Source organism: Tubulanus polymorphus, chromosome 10, assembly GCF_964204645.1.
Source record: "Tubulanus polymorphus chromosome 10, tnTubPoly1.2, whole genome shotgun sequence".
NCBI classification, from domain to species: domain Eukaryota; kingdom Metazoa; phylum Nemertea; class Palaeonemertea; order Tubulaniformes; family Tubulanidae; genus Tubulanus; species Tubulanus polymorphus.
Genome location: NC_134034.1, coordinates 7,748,641 through 7,773,851, shown reverse-complemented (window position 1 = coordinate 7,773,851; position 25,211 = coordinate 7,748,641). Strand labels below are relative to the sequence as shown.

Here is a 25,211-nt window from a genome sequence, read left to right as displayed (position 1 = left end):
ATTCAAATTGAGAATTAGACTGTTAAATTAGGTGAAAATATAAAATATATGTGCTGAAATGTATGAAATATTGTGTAAATTATATTTATGTTATAAAGGGGGTTTAGGTATTAATGGTATTAAATATGTATTAATACGTATTAATTGAAATATATAAAAATGAATAAATTATATGTTTTCTCTTAAATTTCTATACTTAGATTAATAATTTATATTTATAATTATTATAAAACTAATTTATATATGTATGTACTAGACAATTTTACATTGTCTTGCATACACTAAATTTGTTGCTGAAACATAATTTTTAATGTTAAACTGTGAAAATAATTTATTGGTTTCATTGATTTCGATTTTGAATTTAGGTTCTTCTTCTTCTTTCTTCATTTTTATAACAAAACTTTTATTAAAATAAATCTAACTCATTCAAATATAAATATTCAATGTAAAAATATGAATTATTTCCCTCACACTTTACTCACACTTTTAACATTTAAAAATCTTACTCATGCAAATATGAATATTGAAATATCTAAAATATAAACTATTTCACTCACACTTTACTCACAATTTTATGTTCAAAAAATCTAATTTTAATCAACTCGTTAATTACTCGTAAATTTTCTTAAATATGAGTTATTTCACTCACACTTTACTCACACTTTTATATTCTTTTAACCCTTTCAGTGCGTCTACACCGCAGTGTGGTGTATAAATCAGTGATGGATTTTGCTAGTACACCGCACTGCGGTGTATTGATGTAATTAGTTATTTGTAATTATCTCTATTGAAAAATGGCAGAAAGTGTCAAACATAGTGAAATACTAGTAACTAACGATACACCGCACTGCGGTGTATACGCACTATAGTGGTATTCCCATTGTTCAACACACTAGGGTGGAATTTTTTAGAATTTTCAAATTTTCTCCAGCACTATAGGGTATTAATTAGTCAGCACTGAAAGGGTTAATTATCCAATTATTTTACTTATATTTTTATTCGAAATCTGTTAAAATAATTATTTCTCACACTTTACTCACACTTTTATAATAAATATATAATTTATTTTGAAATAAATGAAATTCATGTAAATAATGTTCATTTATATGAAATTATTAGAAGTAATTGGGAAAGTGTTGGTTCAGGTCAAAGGTTGAGAGGGAGAGATAGCTCGACTCCTTGACCTGAACCAACACTTTCCAAATTTATCATGTACCTGCATACCCAGTCTAGTGTAGCAGGGTTTATGCAATGGCAGAGTGTAGCAATGCCATCTCTGCCGAAGGAGTATATGAAAAGGCTGTCTTCTATCCACATTGAAAATCAATGATCTTTCACCATTAAAATGAGCAAGGATTAGGCCTTTTGGTTTTGGGTTCAGTAAAGGTTTCTTGTGTGTAAATGTGATTTGAGAAGAGCCTTTGATATCAGCACAATGCTATTTCATTGTTTGATCACCCCTGGGAAGAGGATGTGCCCTAGTCCTTAGGTCAAAGGCAAGGTCACTAGAGGTCGTTTATGTGCAAACTTGTGAATGCGATTCAAGAAGAACCATTGATAGCAAGACAATGATATTCCATAGTATGATTACCCCTATGGCGAGGATGTGCCCTTTTTTGTTTTTGGGTCAGAGGTCATGGTCATGGTCAGTAGAGGTAATTTGCTTGAAAACTTTAAAAGGCTATTGAAGAAGAACTATAGCAGGACTATGCTATTTCATAGTATGATTATCCACGAGGAGGAGCTATATAATACGGTCCCAATTGACAAGTTACTCAGGCATTTGCTCGGCCGAGCATTATGTCAGAAATTTGTTTACTCGGCCGAGTGATTGTTCGAATTCGACGATCCACTCGGCCGAGCTCAGTAAAAGTTAAGTTCTTTACTCAGCCGAGTAAACGATTGAATTCGCCAATCTACTCGGCCGAGTGACTTATTAAATTCTGCAGTCACACTCGGCCAAGATATCAGTAGTTCGTTCGTTCTGACCCTGTCAGTCGAGCAAACAATTGGTTCGAAAATGTCTGTGGGTGCCGCCCGATCAGTTCACAAAATAAAATAAAATTGAATTTGGCCCGGTCCGTATTCCTTTCGCGCCGCCACTGTCGCGCTCGCTTCAAGCTCATTGATTGAGAATGCCTCGCCAAGCACGCAACGCTAATTTAGTTCCTTGTAAGAAACGTAAAAAACGAAAAAGTACGATCTTGTCAACTGTAAACACCGTCAAAACGGCAGAAAACTTCATCATGTGCTTCAGAATCAAATAATACAAGAACGCCGGGATTAAAAAACTCATCTACTCCGCGAACGGAGGAAAATCTCCAGACCACGTCGCAGTAAGTAACCAACTATTAATAACATTAACAACAGGCCTACTAGTACTACAATACATCGTAAGTTTTCCTAATCCTAATTATCGTCACTTACTTGATAAGTTTGATCGAATTCGAAATCCGCTACGATGTAAGCTCGTGACACCCTCACTCTGAACTATGAACTGAAGTAACTCCCATGATTCAGTTCTATTTATATTATTGGGTCATGTATTGTGTGAATAATAAACGAGTACTAGGTCTGAATTATCATCCGAGCACTCGGTCGTGCAGCCTGGGTCGTGGGCTAATTAAAATTCAATCAATTTTTATTCATCATACAATCTTACATGGTTGTGGATGATGATTCAAAATATTCAAAAGATGATATACGAAATTTGTACCAATAACAATGAAAGAGATAATTAACATTAATGCAGGCTACAAAAATGTACCTTACAATTCTGCGACATGAAACAATACTACATTTCGTATAGGCCTACAACCATAAGCTTTTTTTAAATGTTTGGACTACTGTAGTTAAAAGCTTTTTTTTAATTTTCAGAGATGTTTGTTCATCGTCTTTCCTCAGTATCGAAATAAACCTGGAATACAATTATATGCAGGATTTGCGAAGAAGTGAGAAATTCTGGATTGTTTCGAATAATGCTTTCGTATTGGCGGATCATAAAAGTTCTCAACATTGTGTTGTTAGAAAAGAATTCAGATTCACACATATGGATGAGTCCTGCTCGTTACTGACGTGTACCTGTTTTATTGGAGAGAGTAACAAGCTTCATCTTCGGACGTTATCAACGAGTCTAAGTGAACCTGTGAAGTCATTTTATGGAAAGCAATCGGATGCTTACTGTATTCACTGCAATGCAGAATATCTGCGCTACTAGAGTAACCATGGAAAGCTAAAAATGGCGAACGTTTAATTGGACTAGGTGTCGTAAACCAGCGTGCGAATTCCAAATGCTCATTGCTGGTGAGAATATAATTATTTAACCTATCCGCCTTAGGTATTGTTTCATTTTAATCCCCGGGGATTGTTTTGATTGTCATTGGTGTAAGATAACATTCACCTACAGATAAGGCCTCCACGTGCGTGCGGAGTGCTAGACTGTTACACACACACTTGTACAGTATACACTACTAGTCATACTGTAACGCTGCTTGCTGGCGTGAGCACGTTTGACATGAAAATACGCTTTAGGCCATCCCAAAATAAAATAGTGTTTAAAATGAAATAGTTCATTGAATGTATGTTCGCTTTTACGTTACCAGCTTAAATGTTGTCACTAACAATGAGTGGCAGCTTATTGGAACACTACCAGTTTCCTGAAAAACTTAAACTAGGCCACACGTCAAGGCATGTTTTTACACTTCAAACATCCGTAGCTCATACATCGGCAGTGGGTCGGCCGTTTTTATAAAAAATAAAATTTATTTCAATGAATCCCAGAAAAAAGTTTTCACTTGGCACCTTTGAAGTCGGGCTGGTCGGGTTACGGCAAACAGACCATTATTTTGGGATGGCCTTTTGAATAATCATTTAAACTTTTATAGCAGAAGATGAGCGCCTGACGATGATCTCTAGGGTGAGATCGAAACGTCGTGTTTTTACATTTTAGATTGTTTCAACAAATAAATTCTCGATTTTAGATTTCTTTTAATTTGTAAATAGTGGGTTTTATATCTGATCATCTGTTCACCACGTTTGAGTGTGGTTATCGTACTAGTTCTTTTGTTTCTGCCTTCCAATGAAAATTTTGTATGCCTCTCTGTGCGAGTCAATCCTTTGTCAAATTGTGTTTTGTCATAAATCCAGATACCTCTTTCCAGTTGTTGTAACCTCTTGTAACGAAAGCAGGGTCAAATCTCTTGATCTGCACTAATTTATCGGAGGAGAAAACTGAACTTCGATTAATACAAAGGACATAGTCTTGCTCTTCATTGTAGGTAAGCCATTCATATTGATCGAAGTACTCCTGCTTACAGCAAGCTAGGCGAACAGTTGTACAGTTATGAGTATACAATAATCAAAACAAACCTTACATGGCTGCTGTATAATTCTAAGCTTGTTACTATCGTGATCTTTCTTTTGGTTACTAAAATTGGATAAGAAAAACAAAATATTCAAAATTGAACAAGTGCTAAATTATATAGGGCCCATTACTATGTCCTTTCATTCAAATTGACCGGTAAAAATGCCCTTTTCAACATAAATCAGGTGGAAATGGCCCTTTTTGAAATAGTGTAAGTGTCCTTTTAAACATTACACCCCGAGCCTGTGCACAAAATATGCCCTTTTCAACCCTTTCAGTGCTGAGTAAACAATACCCTATAGTGCAGGAGATAATATGAAAATTTTGAAAAATTCCACCTTAGTGTGTTGAATAACGGGAATACCACTATAGTGTGTATGCACCGTGGCGTAGTATATCGTTAGTTACTAATATTTCACCATGTTTGACAAGTGCTGCCATCTTTGAATAGAGATAAAAACTAATTGCTAATTACATCAATACACCGCGGTGCGTTGTACTAGCAAAATCCATCACCGATTCATACACCGCACTGCGGTGTAGACGCACTGAAAGGGTAATATTTAGATCGTTTTTTATGTGAGCATTTGTTTCAATGGTTCTCGGCTTAAACGACGTATAATCGATGCGATTGAAGACATGACGAACCTCCGTCGATGACATGGTCAACATTGTTAAAATTCTACGAAAAACAGTTTTTGGCGGGAAAATTCTTAGCTCTCGCGTATAAAATTACAATGACCTTGATTGGGGGGCGTTGTCTCTACGAGCGAATGTGATTGGCTGTTTTTGGGAGATACGGAATTCCGGTGCTACTAAATTAATTATGGGAAAGCCATTAATGGCGAACGTTTCATTGGACTAGGTGCTTATATGTGCGAATTTTAAATGCTCATTGCTGGTGAGAATATAATTATTTCACATATCGCCATAGGTATTGTTTCATTTTAATACCCGGTGAATGTGTTGATTGAGATTGAAGTGAAGCGAACGTTCACTATACAAGGTCTCCATGTGCGCGGGAGTGCTACTGTTGCACACACAAACACACGCTCATACAGACTACTATATGGTGATGCTGTAACGCTGCTTGGCACGTGCACGTTTGGTATGATAACATGCTGAATAACCGTCGTAGCAGAAAAGCGCTGTGTTTTCTGTTTGTTTCCTGTTTGTGACCTGAAAATACTAAGCAGCAAACTATAGGTATAGGTCAATGTCTGAATATTGTAGTGGTTAATTCCAGATCCAATTCCAAATTCCAGTTAAAACGATCTAATACTACGCCCCGGTTTTAGCTTCCGCGGCCATACATTGGAAAGGTTTCGTTTGCAAGACTCAATACTCAGCCACCCTCTGATATGTGACATCATATGAATTTGATTTGAATATTTTTTCATATTGTGAAAAATATTTCTTTGAAAGTTTCCAATGCCGTGCCTACCTGTACCCTACGAAATTTTGGACGTAGACCATAAACAAATGTTTATCTTTGGTCTTATTTGACTGCAAAATAATTCTTTAAGAAAGATAAAATACAATATAAACTTCTAGAGCTTTGAAGTCACGAATTAAAAAGATTTTTCAAGCGATGCCCTTTCTCCAAAGAACCTCTAGCTTTCAAGGTAAACCACACTTTGCCCATGGGCTATGTATTTGAAAATATAAAATAGTTTCCCTGCCGCACCTATCTGTACTCTTCGAAATTTTGGACGTAAACCATAAACAAATGTTTATCTTTGGTCTTATTTCACTACAAAATAATTCTTTAAGAAAGATAAAATACAATATAAACTTCTAGAACTTTGAAGTCACGAATTCAAAATATTTTCAAGCAATTCCCTTACTCAAAACAACCTCTAGCTTTCAAGGTAAACTACACTTTGCCCATGGGCAATTTATCATTCATTGATATCTAAACTTTATTCTCCTGTTGTCTCTACATATCATAGAAATAGCAAATATCATGGAATTCGGCGATATGAACCAATCTCATCGAGCGGTCAAATGGTCTCTTTCCTGTAGCCCACTTGGTCAAATTTGGCTTTATATCAAACTCTAGTGTGTATGAGACTCTAGTGTGTATGAGATTTGAAGATTAGTTTACATGTAAATAGTGATGTTAGGTTCAGAGTGGTGTATTCAAATAGTTTTTAGTGTTATTTCCAAACACATCTGCCTGTGAAACAGAGAATTTTGGTTTACTATGTAAATTTGTCAACTTTTATTGTTCAAAAGGTAAAAAGGTCAAAAAATTTTGGCCCTTCTCGGTTCTCTTCATTCAAATACATTTTTTATGTAAACACATATTCTGTGCAGCCGTTTTATTCATTGATATCTAAACTTTATTCTCCTGTTGTCTCTACATATCATAGAAATAGCAAATATCATGGAATTTGGTGATATGAACAAATCTCATCGAGGGGTCAAATGGTCACTCTTTTGTTGCCCATTTGGTCAAATTTGGCTTTATATCAAACTCTAGTGTATGAGACCAAATAACTGTAACTTCCTACATAAATGTTGAAAATAGATATGCTTGTCACATTCCATATTCTGGACATACCCTTTCAGCAGGTCAGTATGAATTTCGGGGAGGTCAAAAGGTCACGATTTTGTTGGCCTACCTCATCAAGTCATTTGAAAGCCCTGTTTGTTTACTACAAAATAAACCAAACTTGTGATACATTAAAACCAACAGGAAATCCAGTATTTTCAATCATAGAAAGAGAACTCAAAATTAGTTTGTTTCCTTGATTTTTCTGAGGAGTAATTGACACTACACAGTGAGTGCTAATAGGTTAATATTATTTAACTGTCATTCTGCTGCTGGTGAATTTTGTTTTCCTGTTCCACTTGGTCAATCGTTAGACTAGGTATAGACCCTCAGGGTACAGCTAGCAGTTTGTCTTAAAGGGCAAATGCCATCAAAATTGAACTTTCCGTGATTTCTTAACCAGAAGAAACTTAAGTATATATATAACAACCTGAGATCTGACTTATCGAAAAAAGTAACTGGAATTATGGTATATACAATGGTAAGAGTTTATTAATTCAAATCACTCCCCTAACAATAAAAAACTGCATGAAATGTCTAGTGAAATGACTGGAAGTTGCGAGCGTTTGTCAGAGATAACGTCAGAAACACGCACCTGCTAACATAAACAATAACTGAGAACACATGCTGAAATTGCCAACTTAAAAATCGTATTTCTCAGTAATGGCTCAACTAAAATCAAACCAGTTCCTTATTTGATATTTGTGAACACAACACATTTGAAAATGGATTTTACACAATATTCTGTTTTGATGGCACTTGCTCTTTAAGATTCAGTCTGCGAACAGCTTCAAAATACTCGTATTGAATCATGGATGTGAAGCTTGTACCCCATGTTCTGCAAGGTCATTGGCCTATGCCATGGGTTCTTGGCGATTGTGCCAGGAGCGGATTGTATCCAGTGGTCATGGTAAGTATACATACTGACGTTTTACCTTGACAGTATGGATTCAACATGCACCGCATCAACACGGTTATTCACTTTTTAAGTTCTAAGTCAATACCGAAACCCATCATGGAAAGTTTCTTTTTGGTTACAAATTTTCAGCATGATTTTTTCCGACCCGGCCGCTGTGGGGAAAGCAGGTTTCATTTTTTTAGCCTAAGATTTGATTTAACGAAGAAATTAGATTTGAGAAATTTTATTTATTTAATAGTTAGCCCTATGAAACGAATAGATGAAAACTGCCTTTTTGTCGATTCCATCATCAGCTGAAAGGTTGTACTTTTGTCCTGGTCGATCCATTCATGCTGTGCGAATGTTGTAGTGACTATAGGCCTATAGCAAGCTGAGCTTTCTAATGGAAGTGATCCTGTGTTGAATGTCTCTTTAATAATCCAGATGAGGAGAAGAACGTAACTACTATACTATGTAAAAAACCCATTTCATAACACCTAACCAGACTAAGTACAATGTAATTAGTTTGACCGGCAACTGGACCATTGGTCCTTTATTTTGTAATGAGATGAATAAATCATGGTTATCAATTCTGAATAAAACATATCTAAATATATTTACTTTTGTAGGATAACCTTTGCATATTTGGAGGGGGCTTCAACTATGGAGGTGAATCAGATACTCCTCTTTGGACACTGAATCTAGGTATTTGCTTTTTCCATTTCTAGATATTGTCGAATGAGAATGGCATTACCACATCATCAGACAAACATTATTGGTCGAGTGATCTCTAATTTTTACTTTCCATAATTTTCTAATCCAGTCGGGACTTCGCAGCTGGTGTTGCTTTCACTTTTCTTCTGCCTATCTGTAGAAGGAATCCAGTTATTTTCAGAAATTTTCAGACACTTTGCTGGATATTATTTATCCATGTATCTACCCTAGACACAGATTCTGAGGTACAGCCTTTAATTTCATTTGAAATGAGTAATATTTTGGGCATAGTTGCATTCAAGATGCCTGACTGGTGCTTTTTCATCCTACATGGTGCAAAATTGAAAATCATCATTTTCTTTTACAAAAATGGTGTACAAAGAGATTCATCAATTTCAATTGTGTTCACATGCAAGATTGCTGCTGGTCATATTGGATACTTAGAATATATTGTTCCTATCCTATAGGTCAAGCTGCCTTCATATTTACATGCAACGTGTATTGCATATGCGTGAAATATATATTTTCGGGGTTATTGGCAGGCCATGTTCTTACTGGGGTGGTTCTCTCCCAACTCTGTGTTTTCACTGTTGCATCATAAAGTGGGTAGGTTAAGTGAGTTATGACAGGTTATGCTACTACGGTCCTCTTTGTTACTTTTATCCCAAGGCCAAGTCCAATGTTGTGATAGGGATTAACTGAACTGATGATTCATTTTACCAGACATCAGCCCTTGATGAGATATATTCATGACCAAATTATTGGCACCAGGTCAGGAGCCAGATAATAGCTGAACCTTTGAACCCATATTTCACTGTCTTCCTTTTCTTCCCAGAGTTTTATGTTGTAGGGTCACCCTAGTCGCGCGATTCGAGCCCCGAAGCGGCGAGCAGGGGGAGCTCGAGGGGGATGTACTCCCTCTACATGGGGGGGGGGTCTGGGGGTACCCCCCAGGAAAATTTTGAAAATTAAGAGCCAATTTGATGCATTCTGAGAGCATTTAGCACAAAAATATTCTCAGAAAACCATTCTCAGAAATCCAAACATTCTTCATCAAGATGACAGAATTAAGAGATACACTAAATTTCTGGTCATGCATGATCACCTGTCTATTTCAGCAAAAGGTAAGTCAGATGAGATAATTTTAACAAACTCAGTTTTATAAGATTATCTCATATGAAACTCAACTTTTTTTCGATAATAAATAAATAAATAATCATATTATTGTCATACAAATGTTGTTTCTTTATTCAGAAAATTCTTTCTTTCAAAAATTCTTTCATTCAAAAACCATCAAATTCATCTTCATCATTATCATCACTATCAGTGCCAAGACCAAATAATTTCATTAGCTCCTCACTGGTGGAAGCAGACATTTCTATTGGTGAAGTGCTAGCTATAGAAATCGCTTCTTCCACGAAATCATCAGCCTCATCATCAGTCTCATCATCAGTGATGTCTAATGAATCAATATCTTCAGTCTGAACAGATACTGAGCAGACTGAAGATGCAACTGATGCAGTGGAATCCATGGTCACAGTTTGATTCTGCTGTTTTGGTAACTTTCGCCTAGTTTTACTTGAGAGCCAATGATCAACAGCTTTGTTGATTATTGAACTTGCTTGATCAGATTTAGGGCCATTGATCGAAACCTGCATCAGTGCATTGAGAACTTTATTAGACATCCTGTTTCTTGCTTTGGTTTTTATGCGTTTAACGGCACTAGCACCCCTTTGAGGCCACGCATTTGAAATAGGTGCAGAATGCACTATTTCTAATAACTGGGCTATAATAGGGTAGAAATTACTGTAGGTGACATAAGAAAACACTTTATCACATAATCTCTCCAGGGGGTTTCAATTTCAATTTCCATATCACTATGTTTTGGCTTTTTTGATTTTTTTGCACTTTTCTCACATGAACTTTTTCTCTGTTTTTCTTCTTTGATACGAGCCTCAATTTTCTTTTGTTTCAAAAGTTGGTATTTGAAGCCATCATACTCCAAGTGTAATTTTCTACTTTTGTCATTATTACCAGGGAAGAAATGATTAGCAATTTCAGGTAACTCTGCTTTCCCATAGGAACTAAATTCAACTGTATGCTCATCAGGAATAAGTGTTGGATCAAATATGCCAAATGCATCTAATACGCCAAGACATCCTTCAAACCTGGCATCAATATTGTCAATCACCGACAGTTTGTATTTTGAGTACAGATTCACAAGACTTTTTTCAGTCGTTTCGTTTAACTGAAGTTCTAAAGATTTAAAGATCCCATCATCAGCTATGTCCCTTTTCAATTTGATGATTGGATCAGGCTCAGACACTATCTTGTTTTTGGCAGCAGCAATAGCTGGCTTTAGCGTACTGAAATTTAGTTCCGAAGCCTGGAAGCAACAACTGAGAGATGCCAGAACTGGCACAATTACATTCAATATGTAAAGAACCCCAAGGGTTTTACTACTGTTTAGTTGCTGCAAGAGGCCTATTGCTAATGGTTCATCTCTCTCTTCTTTCTCAATACGTTTGTAAAACCGCTACAAAATTTGATAATAGGGATACTAGAGATTGTTCAATCGATAGCCATCTTGTCCTACATGCTTTCCTAATTTTAGTACTGACAAAATCTACAGAATTTGAATCTACTGCCAGGGCCTTCAACTGGCTTTGAACTTTGACAAGATTTGATGTCCTTCTAGGACTATTTTCAAAAAATCTCCAAATATTTGTTAACAATTGGACAGCATTTTTAATCATATCTAAAGACTGATCAGCATCAGCACTTGCCAAAGCCAGTTTGTGGCAAATGCAATGGATTGGCAACATAGCAGAGTTGAATTTACTTTTCAACTGTACAGCTACCCCATTGTGTTTGCCAGTAAACGTAGAAACTCCGTCAGAGACAAAGCTTGTCATCATGCCTTCATCCAAACCATTGTCCTCGATTACTGAGGTCAAGGCTTTAACAATATTATCAGCATTTGCAGAGCCAGTCAACTCATCAATGGTCAAAAAGTTAGTTTGGGATTTACCTGACCTTGACACTGCCCTAATGAAAGTAACAAGCTGTTCTTTGACACTAATTTCACTAACTTCATCAGTCAATAGACCAAACACATGGTTATTATCTTTGATTTGACTCATGAACTCTGATTTTATTACCTTGCCTATACATACAGCCATTTCTCTTATAGAAGCTGGCGAAGAATAGTCAAACAGATCTATACTGGGAACACCACATCTGCTAATCAGTTGAAGAAGTGAATGGAATTTAAGCAGTGCAACTTCTTCCTTCATAACATAATACAAAGACTCAAATGCCATTTTTAAAACAGAATTTTTGTATGCACTTTTCTGGTCAATCTGTTTTTGGAAGAGTGATCCTCTTTGAAGTAATTCCGCCTTAACACAGTCTTTGTGCTTTTCCGATCCTAGATGATCATATATCGCATCAGTCCTTATCTTTTGACATGGCGCACTGACCCACACTTTGTTTTTGTTAGTCTCACTGATTCCATCATGTTTCCGACATAGTACACAGAACATGCCTACATTTTCCTGGTATACCAGCCACTTAGTGTCAGTCACTGCATCATATGCTTCCTTAATCAAAAACCAATCATGATAGAATTTGATAATCCGGGTGCCTTTTGTATACTCGAGTTTGTCCTTTGATGAAACATGCAGACAGTTATGTTTACAGATGTCAGCAGAATGAATCTGGTCTTTAGAGGTATCAAATAACGACCTGATCTCTGAAAAATTGTAAAGAAAAACTATTAAGTAAAGTGTTGCTTTTATATACTGTTTAGACCATTCAATCCAAGCATGCATTTAGGAGTTATGTATTGGGTAACAACTTATGTCACAATTCGCCAAATTGTCAGCAGATGTCTTTGGGTAGGTACACCAACACATACCACATATCATCAAGACATGGGCTAAAATCTAAATTTTTACTTTCAATTAATTTACCTGATTCAGTTATCCCATTTCTCTGCTGCTGGTTCTTGCCACATGTAGTTGCCTGCTCATCTGATCCTAAAACAGAATGAAAACATGGTGTAATCAAAATGTAGGCCAAGACATAAGTAATGCTGTATCGCTGTTGACAAGAAATTATTTTTGGCCTTAATAAGGTGCCATTACCTGTCGATTGAGTCTGCCTTGATGCCTCTTCATTGTTGTTTGGCTGCTGTACCAGTACTGTCGATTGAGTCTGCCTTGATGCCACTTCATTGTTTGGCTCCTGAACCGGTACTGTTGTTTCAGACCCTGTAAAGATAGATCACACTGACTTAACAAGTCCAACTGTGGAGATAGGTTGTATCTTAAAGGGTCTGTCAGTGATTTCGGGGACAAAATAAAAAAATTTCCAAATTGAAGCATACCCAATGGGTAGTTTATTTCATCATGCAAAGTTTGAGTTCTGGAAATAGCAGCACTGTTGGTATGATATCACGGACAGGCCCTTTAAGAAAACAAAATAAGTGCATGTGCAGTACAATTTCAGACAGACAACAACAACAGACAGACATGTTATTTTATATGAATATAAATAATATGAAACAAGCAGACCACCACCTGACAGTATTATAATCTTACCATACTCAGCTGACCATACCAAGTCTAGCCCCCATCTGTAAAAATAATTTTAAATCTATACGCCTCCTTAATTTGTCGAGGGCAACAACTAGTCTTAAATAGGACCACTCTCATCCATTAACTGAAACTGTGAGTGTGAGAAGAGGACAACTACTAACTCGTTTGACTTTTTTTAGTTATAAACTTGTGTCTGACAGGCTTGCTAAGCAGAAAAGTCACTGTTCTGTCAGAGAAATAGGATTAAAAATAATGACACACTGAAGAAATCCTTCTGGTTTGGGCTATATCATGAGGTATTAAACATCGTTTAATGTTTTTTTCGAGCAGTGAATAAACTACTTAATTTGAATTTGAATTTAAGCCTGCAGCTTTTTTCGTCGTCGCCGCCGATAATCAGAAGCAATGAAAGGGATGTAAACGTGTCAACTGATTAATTGAAATTCTACTACACATTCGGCGATTTAATTCAGGAAAAATATCAACAACATACGTTTAAAATACTTCAGAATCCCTGGCGAATTCATGGAATTCCGCTTCATGTTTGATGTTCACGATGACTCGTTTCACTTCCGCGTCGTCGTATTCTTAAACGGCCGTTCATTGGAGGAGATCAGACGAAATGCCATTTCACAGACGATTTAAACCAATCAAAATGTGCGATACATCCGGTGACATCGGTCATACTATGTAGCGTCAGAAAACGATCTAGCGCTTAGAATGCGAACGAAAAATCGCATCGGGTTGAAAAAAGTTGTTGGGTCCGATTTTACAAGTTGTCGGGACTTTGACCCGGGACCCGGCTTCTAATGCAAACACTGATTTTATTGAATTTCTTCAATAATTCTGTTCAGCTGAAATCGTTTAGGCCTAACTCTTTCAGTACTGGCCATATACCCACCCACCATACTGAGACAGAAATAGAAGTTTTTGGTGATCTTACTAAAACCCCTACTGATACTGGAAGTGTTAAGAAAGGGGTATACTGTACCCACAGAGAGCAACATAGTGGGCTAACATTTTGGGGATAAAAAAGATAGATTTTTATACGGATTATGTGCTTTACGTGACCTAATTAGCATGATTTATATAGGTTTTTCAGGAAAAGCTCAAATAAAATTTGGATATCCTACCAATTGCTTAACAAAGCCTGCTTTTCTATTCTGCAGTACGTTCTGATGATAATCTGATCTGAATTTGATGGTAAATTCCCAAGGTTAAAAAGCGTGTACCACATAGCGAATCTGTGGTACGTAAGTCACAGGTGAAAGTGAACCACGTAACAAAAGGATTTTGGTGTTCATTATTTTGGTAATACTCGACCATTGCTAGCAAATTTTACTGCAAATCAGAAATGGTCTTTTTTTCTTAACCCTTTAACCGGCAGGTATTTTTCGGCCTATGAGAGATTTTGGACCTTGCAAGGGGAAAAATTTATAACTCATTAGATATGAGACCCCATGCTGTATGTATTTCATGAAAGCTTTTTTCACAAGCTTTCAAATGATACCATGTATGAGAACTTTGGGGGTTACCTTCAGGGTCTGACCCGAAGGTCATCAGATTTTTTGGCCATCCATAATGAAGCACTGTCATAACGGGACGAAAATCTTACATGGAAACACGGAAATCCACGGTTGGATATCTATTTTTATCATTCTTGTGATTCGTTTAGATCCGTTGAGAAAATGGAGGGGTGGGTACCTGTTAGTGGTTGTAGTTTTGAGGAAAAGTTGAGATCATAGCACACTTAATGAACAGACCGTAAAAGCGTCTTAACCGGTGCTACAATCTCTAAATTGCTTATATACAACATCGTTACGAAACATCAAGCCACCTGTCGGCGCGAGTTTCAACAAATCAATAATTGTATATAATAGCGCTGCGCGGGAGATTTATTCTTAGAATTTGCGGTTGCATTCATTCAACAAGGAATATATACGAAATAAATAACCTACAGGTGTGGATCCAGGGGGATGGGTAGACAGTATTGGCAAGAAATTTAAGGGCACTTTCTGATCTTAGGGCACACCCAGTATCCAGGTCAATGCGAGCGTCGAAGGTTTGAAGTCTTTCGTGGTGGGGGGGTCTGGCCATCCCCCAGAAAATTTTGAAAATATGGTACCATTTAAAGGCTTTTAGAGGGCTTCTAGAGACTAGCAGAGCAATCCAGAATAAACGAATCCGAGACGAGATTTCAACAGATGCGGATAAAAATGAAGCTGGCAAACCCATGAAAGAATGGTTGTCGCCAACTTCAAGATCAACAATGAATTTCACAGAAGACACCCATGAAAAACACTGGCATTGTTTTTTATATTTTCCCTAGTGCCCCTATAACCTTTAAATGTGCTCCTTAACAATTATACAGAATACGGCTAAGTGCCCCTTCATTGTTAACAATCGGCAAAAATTGCCTCGTCTTCACATTTATCCGTATGTCATGTGCCGTATTCCAAACCAAAAGTGCCCCTAAAATTTGAAAAATTAGGTAAAAAAGTGCCTTTTTCTTCAGGATTCACCGCGAATTAAAGCCTGAGCGTGCCCCTTGAAAAGGCAAAGTGCCCTTTTGTTCAACATTCTCCGCGTAAAGTGCCCTCTTCTAACGTACGAGTGCCCCTTTAGCCCTCCCTGAAAAGGCAAGGACGAGGTGCCCTCATTTAAGTGCCTTTTTTAATTTATCATGATTAAAGGCCTTACCGGGTATATCAAGTATGATTATCTCTCCTCACTTTCTCAGCAGCAGTATTTACCGATTAATTTTATAATTATGCCCGGATTACGGACACGGAATTAGCGGTTGCTGAGATAATGCCGTCAAAAATATTGCCGGTGAAATTTCGAAGGGCACTTAAAAATTCTAGACCGTATTGGGCAATACGGCTAATACGGTCTGGATCCGCCCCTGACCTAAGATATTTTTGAAAAGTACTTACGTACATCCTGCATAGCATTTGCATTCAAATTGAGGGAATTACCGCTATAAAATGTTTAAAACATGCAGCTAGCGATTCGAACCTTACTGGTCTCACTATATGTATCTAAGATTTGGATATTGTCGGAGCCATCCTTTTCATTGACTCCATCCTAAGCATTGGAAACTAAAAATTTTTTGTATCAAATTCAAAATTGTAGCTGATGAGGTGTTTTTGATTATGGGGAGTTTCCAGGTCATTAGCCTTAGTTTTATGTTCACTAAATTGTATTATATATGTGTGTATTGAAAAAGTCAGATTTTCAAGCATTTCACTTAGTGGGCATGGTGTCCCTGGACCCCTGGTTCGATTTGGATATTGATCAGTTTATGGTCATCCTCTAATCATTGGAATGTTATCTTAATACATATTCATCTCATGAATCATTTCACAGAAACACTTACATGGGAGATTTTCAAGTCGACAACTGGCTGTGTAGCACCAACAAACAGGCGTGGACACAGTGCAGTCATAATAAATGGAAGTATGCACATCTATGGTGGTTACATTGATTTGAAAGGATCCAACAGTGACATGTGGACATACAACTTTGGTGGGTTGCAAATCTTTCTAGCGCACCATTGACATAATCTCAAAAGGCATAGTTTTGACCACACTTACAGTGAGATACATATTGTGTTCACTTTTCTTAGCTGGCTCAATTTTTCATGACTAATCATGTAATGTAAAAACCTGTCCCACTATTCCCTAACATATATTAGAATGCGCCCCTACTAAAAACTGACCTAAACTGACTGGAGCCGACGAACCGACTGGAACCGACTGGAAACCGACTGGATGTAGCTGATTACTCAAAGACAGTGTTTCGCAACTGAATATTTAGCAGATATAAACTTTTTAAAATTGTTTTTCCAAGTTCAAAAGATGACAATAAAAATGCTCCTGTTATCAAACATTTTTCTCATGTAATATTAGTCACATAATCATTTCTATCATATTCTATTATTATATATTTATTTTATTACTATATTACATGTTATGGTTTATTTACATTATTCAAGTGTTTTTTTCTGGTACATGTAGTAGCATTTTTCCGTTTTGAAAATCTGGGGCCGGTTGCTCAAAAGTTGGTTAACTTTAACGAGTCGTTAAGCTTAACGACTCGTTAAAGTTCCTAACGACTCGTTAGTTAACATCCGCGTTAAAAAGTGTTGCTCAAACAACCGTTAGAGTAACCGTTAGCTAACGACTGTTTAGGAACTTTTAACGAGTTGTTAAAGTTCCTTAACCAGTCGTTAGTTGATTCCAAGATGGCCACCGCTTCAAACTTAAGTGAGAATGCTCCTCATAATATGTGCTTTAAAAGGAAGAGGAAGACTAATTTCTCATCACAAGAGATCACACCATTGTGCAATTTGGTTGAAGAAAAATATCACACCATTCACAGTGGCTTTAATAACAAATTAGACCACAAAAAGAAGATCGAAATATGGAAAGAAATCAGCAGTAAGGTATCAGCGTTGGGTGTGGAGGTGAGGTCAGTGGAGGAAGTTAGGGAGAAGTGGCGACAGTTAAATACAAACGCTAAGCAGGAGAAATCGGGATACAAAAAGGGCATCAAGAAAACTGGTGGAGGTCCACCACCACAAGAAATCTCGGAAATCAGCCAGGCAATCTTGAAGATCCAAGATGGAAACCCTTCTTTCACTGGGATTGAAGGAACAATTAATCTCGACTCTTTTCAACTTGAAGATGGTGTTAATGATGAGAGTATGTATATTTTTAATTCAACAAGAGTATTTTGATTTCTAAAAGATTTATTGCAATCAGACCATAAACATGATTTTTCGGTTCGGTTAGTTGAACCGTCTGCTTTTGTTTACATTTGGTCGGGAGTCCTTACAAATGATGTCATAGGTCAGGGTCAAACTAATGAATAATTAATGAGATTACATACCGTAGAGTAGTTCTTGAATTGGAGCTCAATCCCACTTTGTCAACACAGTTTACAATACGGGTCACCTTATTCAAATACATTTTTATCCTGGTGCAGTGTTAAAACTCTCAGGAGGAATATTCAAAATGCAGTTAGGCCTAGTTGAACTATTGAAGTATTTCATCGCGCGTGTATAAAGCTCTAAACCTGGAAAGCTAATTACCAGTACCGAAAGTTTGGAACATGAGGAAATATAACCGACGGGTTCGGGCCGCCATTGGTGGGTCGGATGGTTCATCTTATCGCCCTTTACCTCATGGCCTATTTCAAAAAAGCTCAATTGTTTTCAGAAATCACCTTGACCTGGAAGGTCATCTTATTTTCTTGTATTTTTTCTCATTAGAAATTTCATTAAAGACTGGGTAGGCTTAGTCGCGTTCTATAGACTCAAGAGGAGGAAATAATCAAACTTTTACAGTTTCAGCTGAAGTAGGCCCTGAAGAAGAAGTAATTTATGATGTTGAGTTAGTTCCGCAGCCTAAGATATCCCAACAGTCAACTCCAGCAGAAAACTTGAAGAGGCGAAGATACTCCGCAGATCATCGTCTCCAATTACATTGCCAGGTGAAATTGTAAACCCAATAGACCCATGAACTGAACGAATTCTTCATTCTAGAGGCTACCAGCTACAATAAGTTGTGTATGACTCATTTACCATTTAAGGTACTAGAAGCTGACAAAGAGCGCATCGCACTGGAATCGGCGAAAATTAAACTCGAAATGGAGAAACTCCAATTAGAAATTGTAATCTTGAAGAGGCAAAATAATTTTGTGGATATCAACGAATTGTCACTCGAGCAGCTGAATGATCTTATTGGAAAAGAACAATAATTGAAAGGAAGTTTTAAATTAATTAATTGAAAAGTAATTATTGTTACTGTTATATTCTTAAATTAGTAAATTAAGGCTACATTATCCAATGGAAATCTCTTTATGCAAAAAATGTATTGGCAAGATTGTCCCTGTTAAGTCTTCCCTGACGATCATTCCCATTATAAGGTTCAACTTCTACTTCCTCTTCTATAGCTTGCATTGGTTCCAACACCGGTTCGTTCAATTCTATTGCAATGTTGTGTAGGATCATTGCAGTGACAACAACTCTCGATGCACATTCGGGTGAAATTCTGAGCTCCCCGTGTAAAACATGGAAACGTCTCTTTAGTGCACCAAAAACCCGCTGGATCATTACGGGTGTGCTCTTTTGACTCAGGTTATAATTTCTCTGGGGTTGGTTTGCTAGATTGAGGTACGGGGTCATAAGATATGGACGACACGCATACTTGCTATCACCAAGAATTATATCATAATGAACTAGCTGGTTCTCTAGCCATCTACATAAGAGGAATCATCATTAAAATAACTATATGGTTTAGTAAGCCTTTCGTGGATCTGAGGTGGCAGAAACATACCTACTGAAACCTGAAGATCTGAATATGTGGCTACCATGTGTACTTCCCGGCCATCTTGCAACAACATTAATAAAACGAACTATAAACAAAGAATGGAAAATGTATAAATGACTATTACTTGAAATTAGGGATGTTCAAGGTAAAAAGGAGCAATATTTATGTCATTCATTTTCAGAATAAAAAGAGACACTTCGATTAAATCGGCTTCCCAGCTTTTAAGGCCTTTTGTAAAATTTCATTTTTTAATAAGATGTTATTGGCGGAATTTGTACTTGTGAATGATGGAAAAATGGCTTGTTATAATGATTTCTATCAGTCCGATTGATTATTAGTCAATTAAATCTAGTAGACATAATCTCCAGAGAATGAATTACCACAAAAATGATTCCCTGATTTGAATATATTCGGAGCTACCCTTCATCGGACATAGGAGTATTGTGTGTGGAGTAGGAAGTGATATGAATTACCAGTACACCAGTACCGGCAATCCGGCTAGTGCCCACTCATTTCAAAAATAAGTATATCAAATCACATCATTGAATCTGCCAGGGCAACGGTAAGTTTTACCACATATTAATTACGAGGCCGCTAACTTACAGGTACTATCACATATTCCTTGCACATTCAAACTGTGGAAATTTTTTCTGTTCACATATGTATGTTCATTTGGGCCTCCGGGTGACTGGATTCGAACATGTGTGCAATCAACCACTCCGATGACTCTGGGAAACCCAGCTGTCTGGTAAAATCCATCCCTCGACTTTTTCTTCTCTTCCTCAGTCATTGGCCAACGAATAAATCTAGACATTATCTCCTGACTTGTCATTAGTTCACAAAATTGGTGAATACATCTAGATACTGTCGACTTGTGAACTTTAAATGTATCTCCGATCACCGCCATAAATGCCCCACTCACTAGAAAGCGCAGCTATACTAAGACGATTTCTTGGGCACTCAGTGCTTGATTTCTTTTTGTTTCCCTTTGCAAGCCATCTTCAATTAACGTTGTTATATATTCGATTCCCTGTCTGCCGAATCGATATTTTTTTCGCAGTTCCTCATCTGGCAGCTGAAGCTCGAGTATAGGTGGCCGTTGTCTACGATTCAAAACTAAATTATCATAATGTTCACCCATTAAAAGTTGTCGCGCCATTTTCTATTGAAGTTAACGGTCACGTAAAGCAGTTGATGTTTACTATCATGGACAAAATCGTGAAACGCACTGCTTAACGCTTGATATAATGAAATAATAATAATTTAGAGTTCAAAACCTAGATTGTTTTTTAAACAATCAAATGACAAACATATTAAGAGTCATTTATTTTTTGCGGTTTATTGGATACGGTTTTCGTATTTTTCGTCCTTTTTCTTTGCCCAGGGTTCTAGCGACGAGGTTTTTGGAATCATCAATTTTCCAACAATGAAGCGCTATAGTTTTGATAGATTGCTTGTCGTTTTAAGCTTTTGAACTAGATTAAAAAAAAGTGGCAGGCATATCTCTTTCCGGATGTGAATATTACAATGATCAAAAATAATTTTGGAGAAGCTTGAACGAAGAAATAAAAAAATCTTCTCTTTGCGTATATATTCTTAAGTTTAGGTGTGTCTTTTAGTGTTTTTATGAGTAATCATGTAATTCGAAGATATGTATTTTAATTCGGGCTTCATCCAGTCGGTTTCCAGTCAGTTTTTAGTCATCTCCAGTAGGTTTCCAGTTGGCTCCAGTCAGTACCGGTCAGCCCCAGTCGAATCCAGTCAGCTCCCGTCAGTTTTTAGTAGGAGTCATTGAAATGTCCCAGTTATTTAAGTAAACCAAAATATCCTTGGTATCTTATGAGTTTCTGGAACTAGTATTTGGCTGAGGCATTAGCTTATATGAAATTCCGCATGTTGTTTGTCAATGTTTTTGGTTTGTCTATGTTCAGGCTTTCTGCCAAGACAAAGGCATTTTTCAACGTTATGGCTTTATAGCCCACTTGGTACTCAAGTAAGTCACAGCAGCCTGTTGAGTTTACTTTTCGTCCGTTTGCTCTCCCAAGGAATACTTGCCAATATAAGGTACTATTCAAATAATACTTATGAGGTTTCATACCGACTAGTGGGATGCAACTCAAAGGTTAGTATGTTGAAAGGTGTCCTTATGGTATTTGTGAGTTGTGGGCAAATTTTTGCTCAGCAAGGCAGAACCTTATGAATCAATTTTTTTATCTGTTTTATCGGTTCTCTTGTTATATGCTGTCAGCCAATCATACTTGTGTATAAAATGTGGCTTCCATGCATGCAGTTGTAGATGCAGTTGCAAGGCAACAGTAATGACGGTGGTTTCAATTGAAATGTAGGAACCAGATGCTACTAACACTAGGTACGTTACGCTCTTAATCTATTTCCCATCTGATAGTCTGCAAATCAACTGCTTCTTCAAAAATACATTATTTGGTGATTAAAGTTCCTTTTCTGGTATTTTAAATCGTCGGCACTTCTATAAAACTCTATAGCTGAGCGAAGCGCAACAAACAACGTTAGGCGGACAAGTTTTTTGTCTCTTCAATATATTTTTATTGATATCAGTAACACCATTAAACACATATAATTGGACATGAATATGTCATAGAAGAAATTGTCTAGTTCTGCTTATCGAGAAAATCAAAGTCAGATCTTTACAAGTTGAATTTTGTCAGTCAAAAAGCTGACCGTGTCTGAGGTCTACTTGCGCGTTAACCAAAGGCAAACATTAATTTTTATCATTTGAAGGATCTCTGCTAGCCACATTTGTGGTTATCATTGTTGCATTTGTGGTTAACGCTATTTGTTGAAGAGTTTGTTCAGCATCGGCTGTTGATAGTTATAATTCGGTAAACTATTCTACAGGGCATTTGATAGTAATTCAAATTAGTTTATATTTGTCATGGACTTTGGCATTAGCGAAGTTCATTTTGTTATTGCATATGAAACTTTCTTCCTTTGGTACAAAATAACTTCAAACATTCAATGCAGTAATAAAATCTCTTACCCGATTGAAATTCATTGGAATGTGTTGCTTTTTATCAATTTGGGTTTTCTGTTACTTCACAGAAAGCCCTATTGATATTCATGTGATTATTATTATGAGGGTTTCTACTGCTTTCGCAGAAACCCTCTTGTTAATACAGTGGATTATTATTTTTCTAAATTTTCTATTTTCCAGCCAAAAATTGTTCATATAATGTAGCTCCTCTCAGATTCGACTACTAACAGCTTATATACGTAACTTTCAATTATGACAGAAATATCACTTTCCGCCTGACCGTTTCGATTTTGGGGATAGTAATTTATCATGAATGAATCCTGCATAATTACCGGGTCTAAAAAGGGAACAAGAATGTCGCAAAGAATCATTATCCATTGATAAAAGTACATCCCGAAAAGCCTACAAATCACCAGACGTCCTTTCGCGTCAGACTCAACCGTAAATCACGGATTCGGACTAACATCAGTACAATCTATCATTTCCCATGAACTTTTTCATCTGACTGCGACTCAGAAAGCAGCCATTTTTATAACTTCTTTTTGGCGGATAAACTCAACATTACTTAAATCACTTCAATGACATTGACGCAGTGATGCCACACCATGTTCGAATCAGGCCAATGCAATAATTTTGTTAGGAATTAAAGTAATTATCTCATTTGTGATCAGCATGGCAAAGTTGCCTTTTGAAGTCAATTAATATTTTTTGAGTATAAGTGGTTGAGTTTTTAAAGTTGTATTATAAGTTGCAATATGCTAAAGTAAGAGTAAACTATCGTTGATTAACGAAAAATCTTTATTGTTTATTTCTGAATGAAAATTCCTTACAGCACAACGCATAGTGAAGGTAGATCAACCGATAGTTAACGGAATAACGGAATAATTATGGAAAATGCGCACGGAGATACAAATTCATGCAGTTGCCACCAGGGGAACTTGCAAGCACCATATCTTTGCTATCCTCAAAGCCATTTTGACTAGACTTGTTACATCGGTACTTTTCACATGGTAGACCTTACGGATTCACATATCCAGCATATGGTTGACCTTAGATTGTGCTTCTTCGAAATAGTCATTTTTTGACTGATTGAAATTATTTCGATGAAATCTTTGTACGCTTCCCAGTGGGACATTTGAACCAGTTAGGCAGAAACCCGTTGTTGCTGCTTCGCAGCTATATCTATTATTTTATTCCCCACTATTTTTACTAAAAGAACATAGGCTTTCCCAGTCAACTTTTTTAGTCGGCCCGACGTCCAAATAAAGTCGGCAAGATTGTCAGCCCTTAGTCGGTGTCATAGTCGTCCCATCGTCGGGAAGTGGTCGGCCCGAATTCAGTTTTCGTCACTTTGCCGACATAATGCCGACTGCCTAATAGTATGTCCGTCAGTTCCCCGACCGTTTGCCAACCTCACCCGACCCTTTTCTGAACATACCCCGTCCGTATTTGTCTATTCCCCAACCATTTGCCAACCTCATCCGACCCTTTTCTGACCATACCCCGTCCATATTTGTCGATTCCCCGACCGTTTGCCAACCTCATCCGACCGTTTTCTGATCAAACCCCATTCATATTTGTCGATTCCCTGACTGTTTGCCAACGTCATCCAGGAACTGAGTTCGAGGAACCTCTTCCATAAGATACCTGAGACAACTATAGAGAATTACATGTACAAGTTCTTTTCCTTTAGTTGCAAAACAAAAATCAATACATAATTTTAAACAGTTTACATAGATTTTGAGATAAACTATAAAAGTAATAAAATAGAAATTTACTGTCACCATTCATCATATGTCATCATATTTATATAATACCAAATCGTTTGAAAAGCATTTCTTCGATTGATAACAACGATTTTGAACTATCTTTAGAAAATTATTAACCAATAAACAAAGCAATATCTATATGATTAATGCCTGAATGATATGCACAGTTAGATGACTCATCTAAGTGTTTTTTAAGAATTTTAGAAAAATCCACACTTTCTTTTTCTAATAAGTATCACATAATACAAAAATAAATCCTTTCATACTACATAGATAATGGTAAGATCTGTATTAAAGCAGGGGACACACATATGAATTGTTATGTATACAGGTTTCAACTGCTGTTTAATTCTTTGCCAAAACTACAGAATTATTAGGATTTTAGCGTGTTTAAGCCAAAGTTTGATGCATCCCCATCCCCAATTCCCTCATTCACCGCTCAATCATTGTTGTAGTCTTTTATGAGAAGGGATCATCCTTACAGCTTCTAAAAATGTCACCAGTAAATTCGTCCTGACTGGATATCATTGAGTGAAGCTACACGAAGTGATATCACACTCTTCGACGTTGTACTGTTGTAGAACATGCCCCAACATCCTTTCCTCACGAAATTTCTCGATTGCAGTGACAAGCCTAAAAGAAAAATAAACTGGTTAAATTGTATTTTCTCATTTTCAGTCCAACACAACAGCGTTGGCAGCAGCCTAGTACTAGCTCAAAATGCCCTAAAACCTGATGATGTATCCATGATATCAGCTATTAAACCTGAGTCAATCAATTTGTAATCATTACAATATAATAGTTCTAATAACCTAATCATTTTAAGTGTTATTTTAGCATTGAATTTGATGTCGCTTCAATTAGGCCTTAAAATTGAAGCAACTCAGCCGCAAATATCAAATTCCATGTAAATACAATAACACTTACCGAATGTAACACTTGTAATTACACTTGTTACAACTAG

The 25,211-nt window shown here is 36.9% G+C and overlaps 2 protein-coding genes across 5 annotated transcripts in view; both read left to right on the top strand.

Moving 5' to 3' along the window:
• Window positions 1-25,211, top strand: part of LOC141912255 (uncharacterized) — a 159,258-nt gene that overhangs the window by 38,433 nt on the left and 95,614 nt on the right. For 2 of the 4 annotated variants that reach the window (XM_074803478.1, XM_074803477.1), the window contains exons 4-5: window positions 8,448-8,523; window positions 16,503-16,661. In XM_074803478.1, coding sequence (XP_074659579.1) covers window positions 8,448-8,523; window positions 16,503-16,661 — 235 coding nt within the window. Of the gene's footprint in view, window positions 1-8,447; window positions 8,524-16,502; window positions 16,662-21,787; window positions 21,837-25,211 lie in introns of those variants that run through there. The other 2 variants (XM_074803480.1, XM_074803481.1) reach the window with 2 other exon arrangements.
• Window positions 17,380-18,896, top strand: LOC141912154 (uncharacterized). Its single transcript, XM_074803370.1, has 2 exons — window positions 17,380-17,839; window positions 18,682-18,896. The coding sequence occupies exons 1-2, from the start codon at window positions 17,380-17,382 to the stop codon at window positions 18,894-18,896; spliced, it is 675 nt and encodes a 224-aa protein (XP_074659471.1).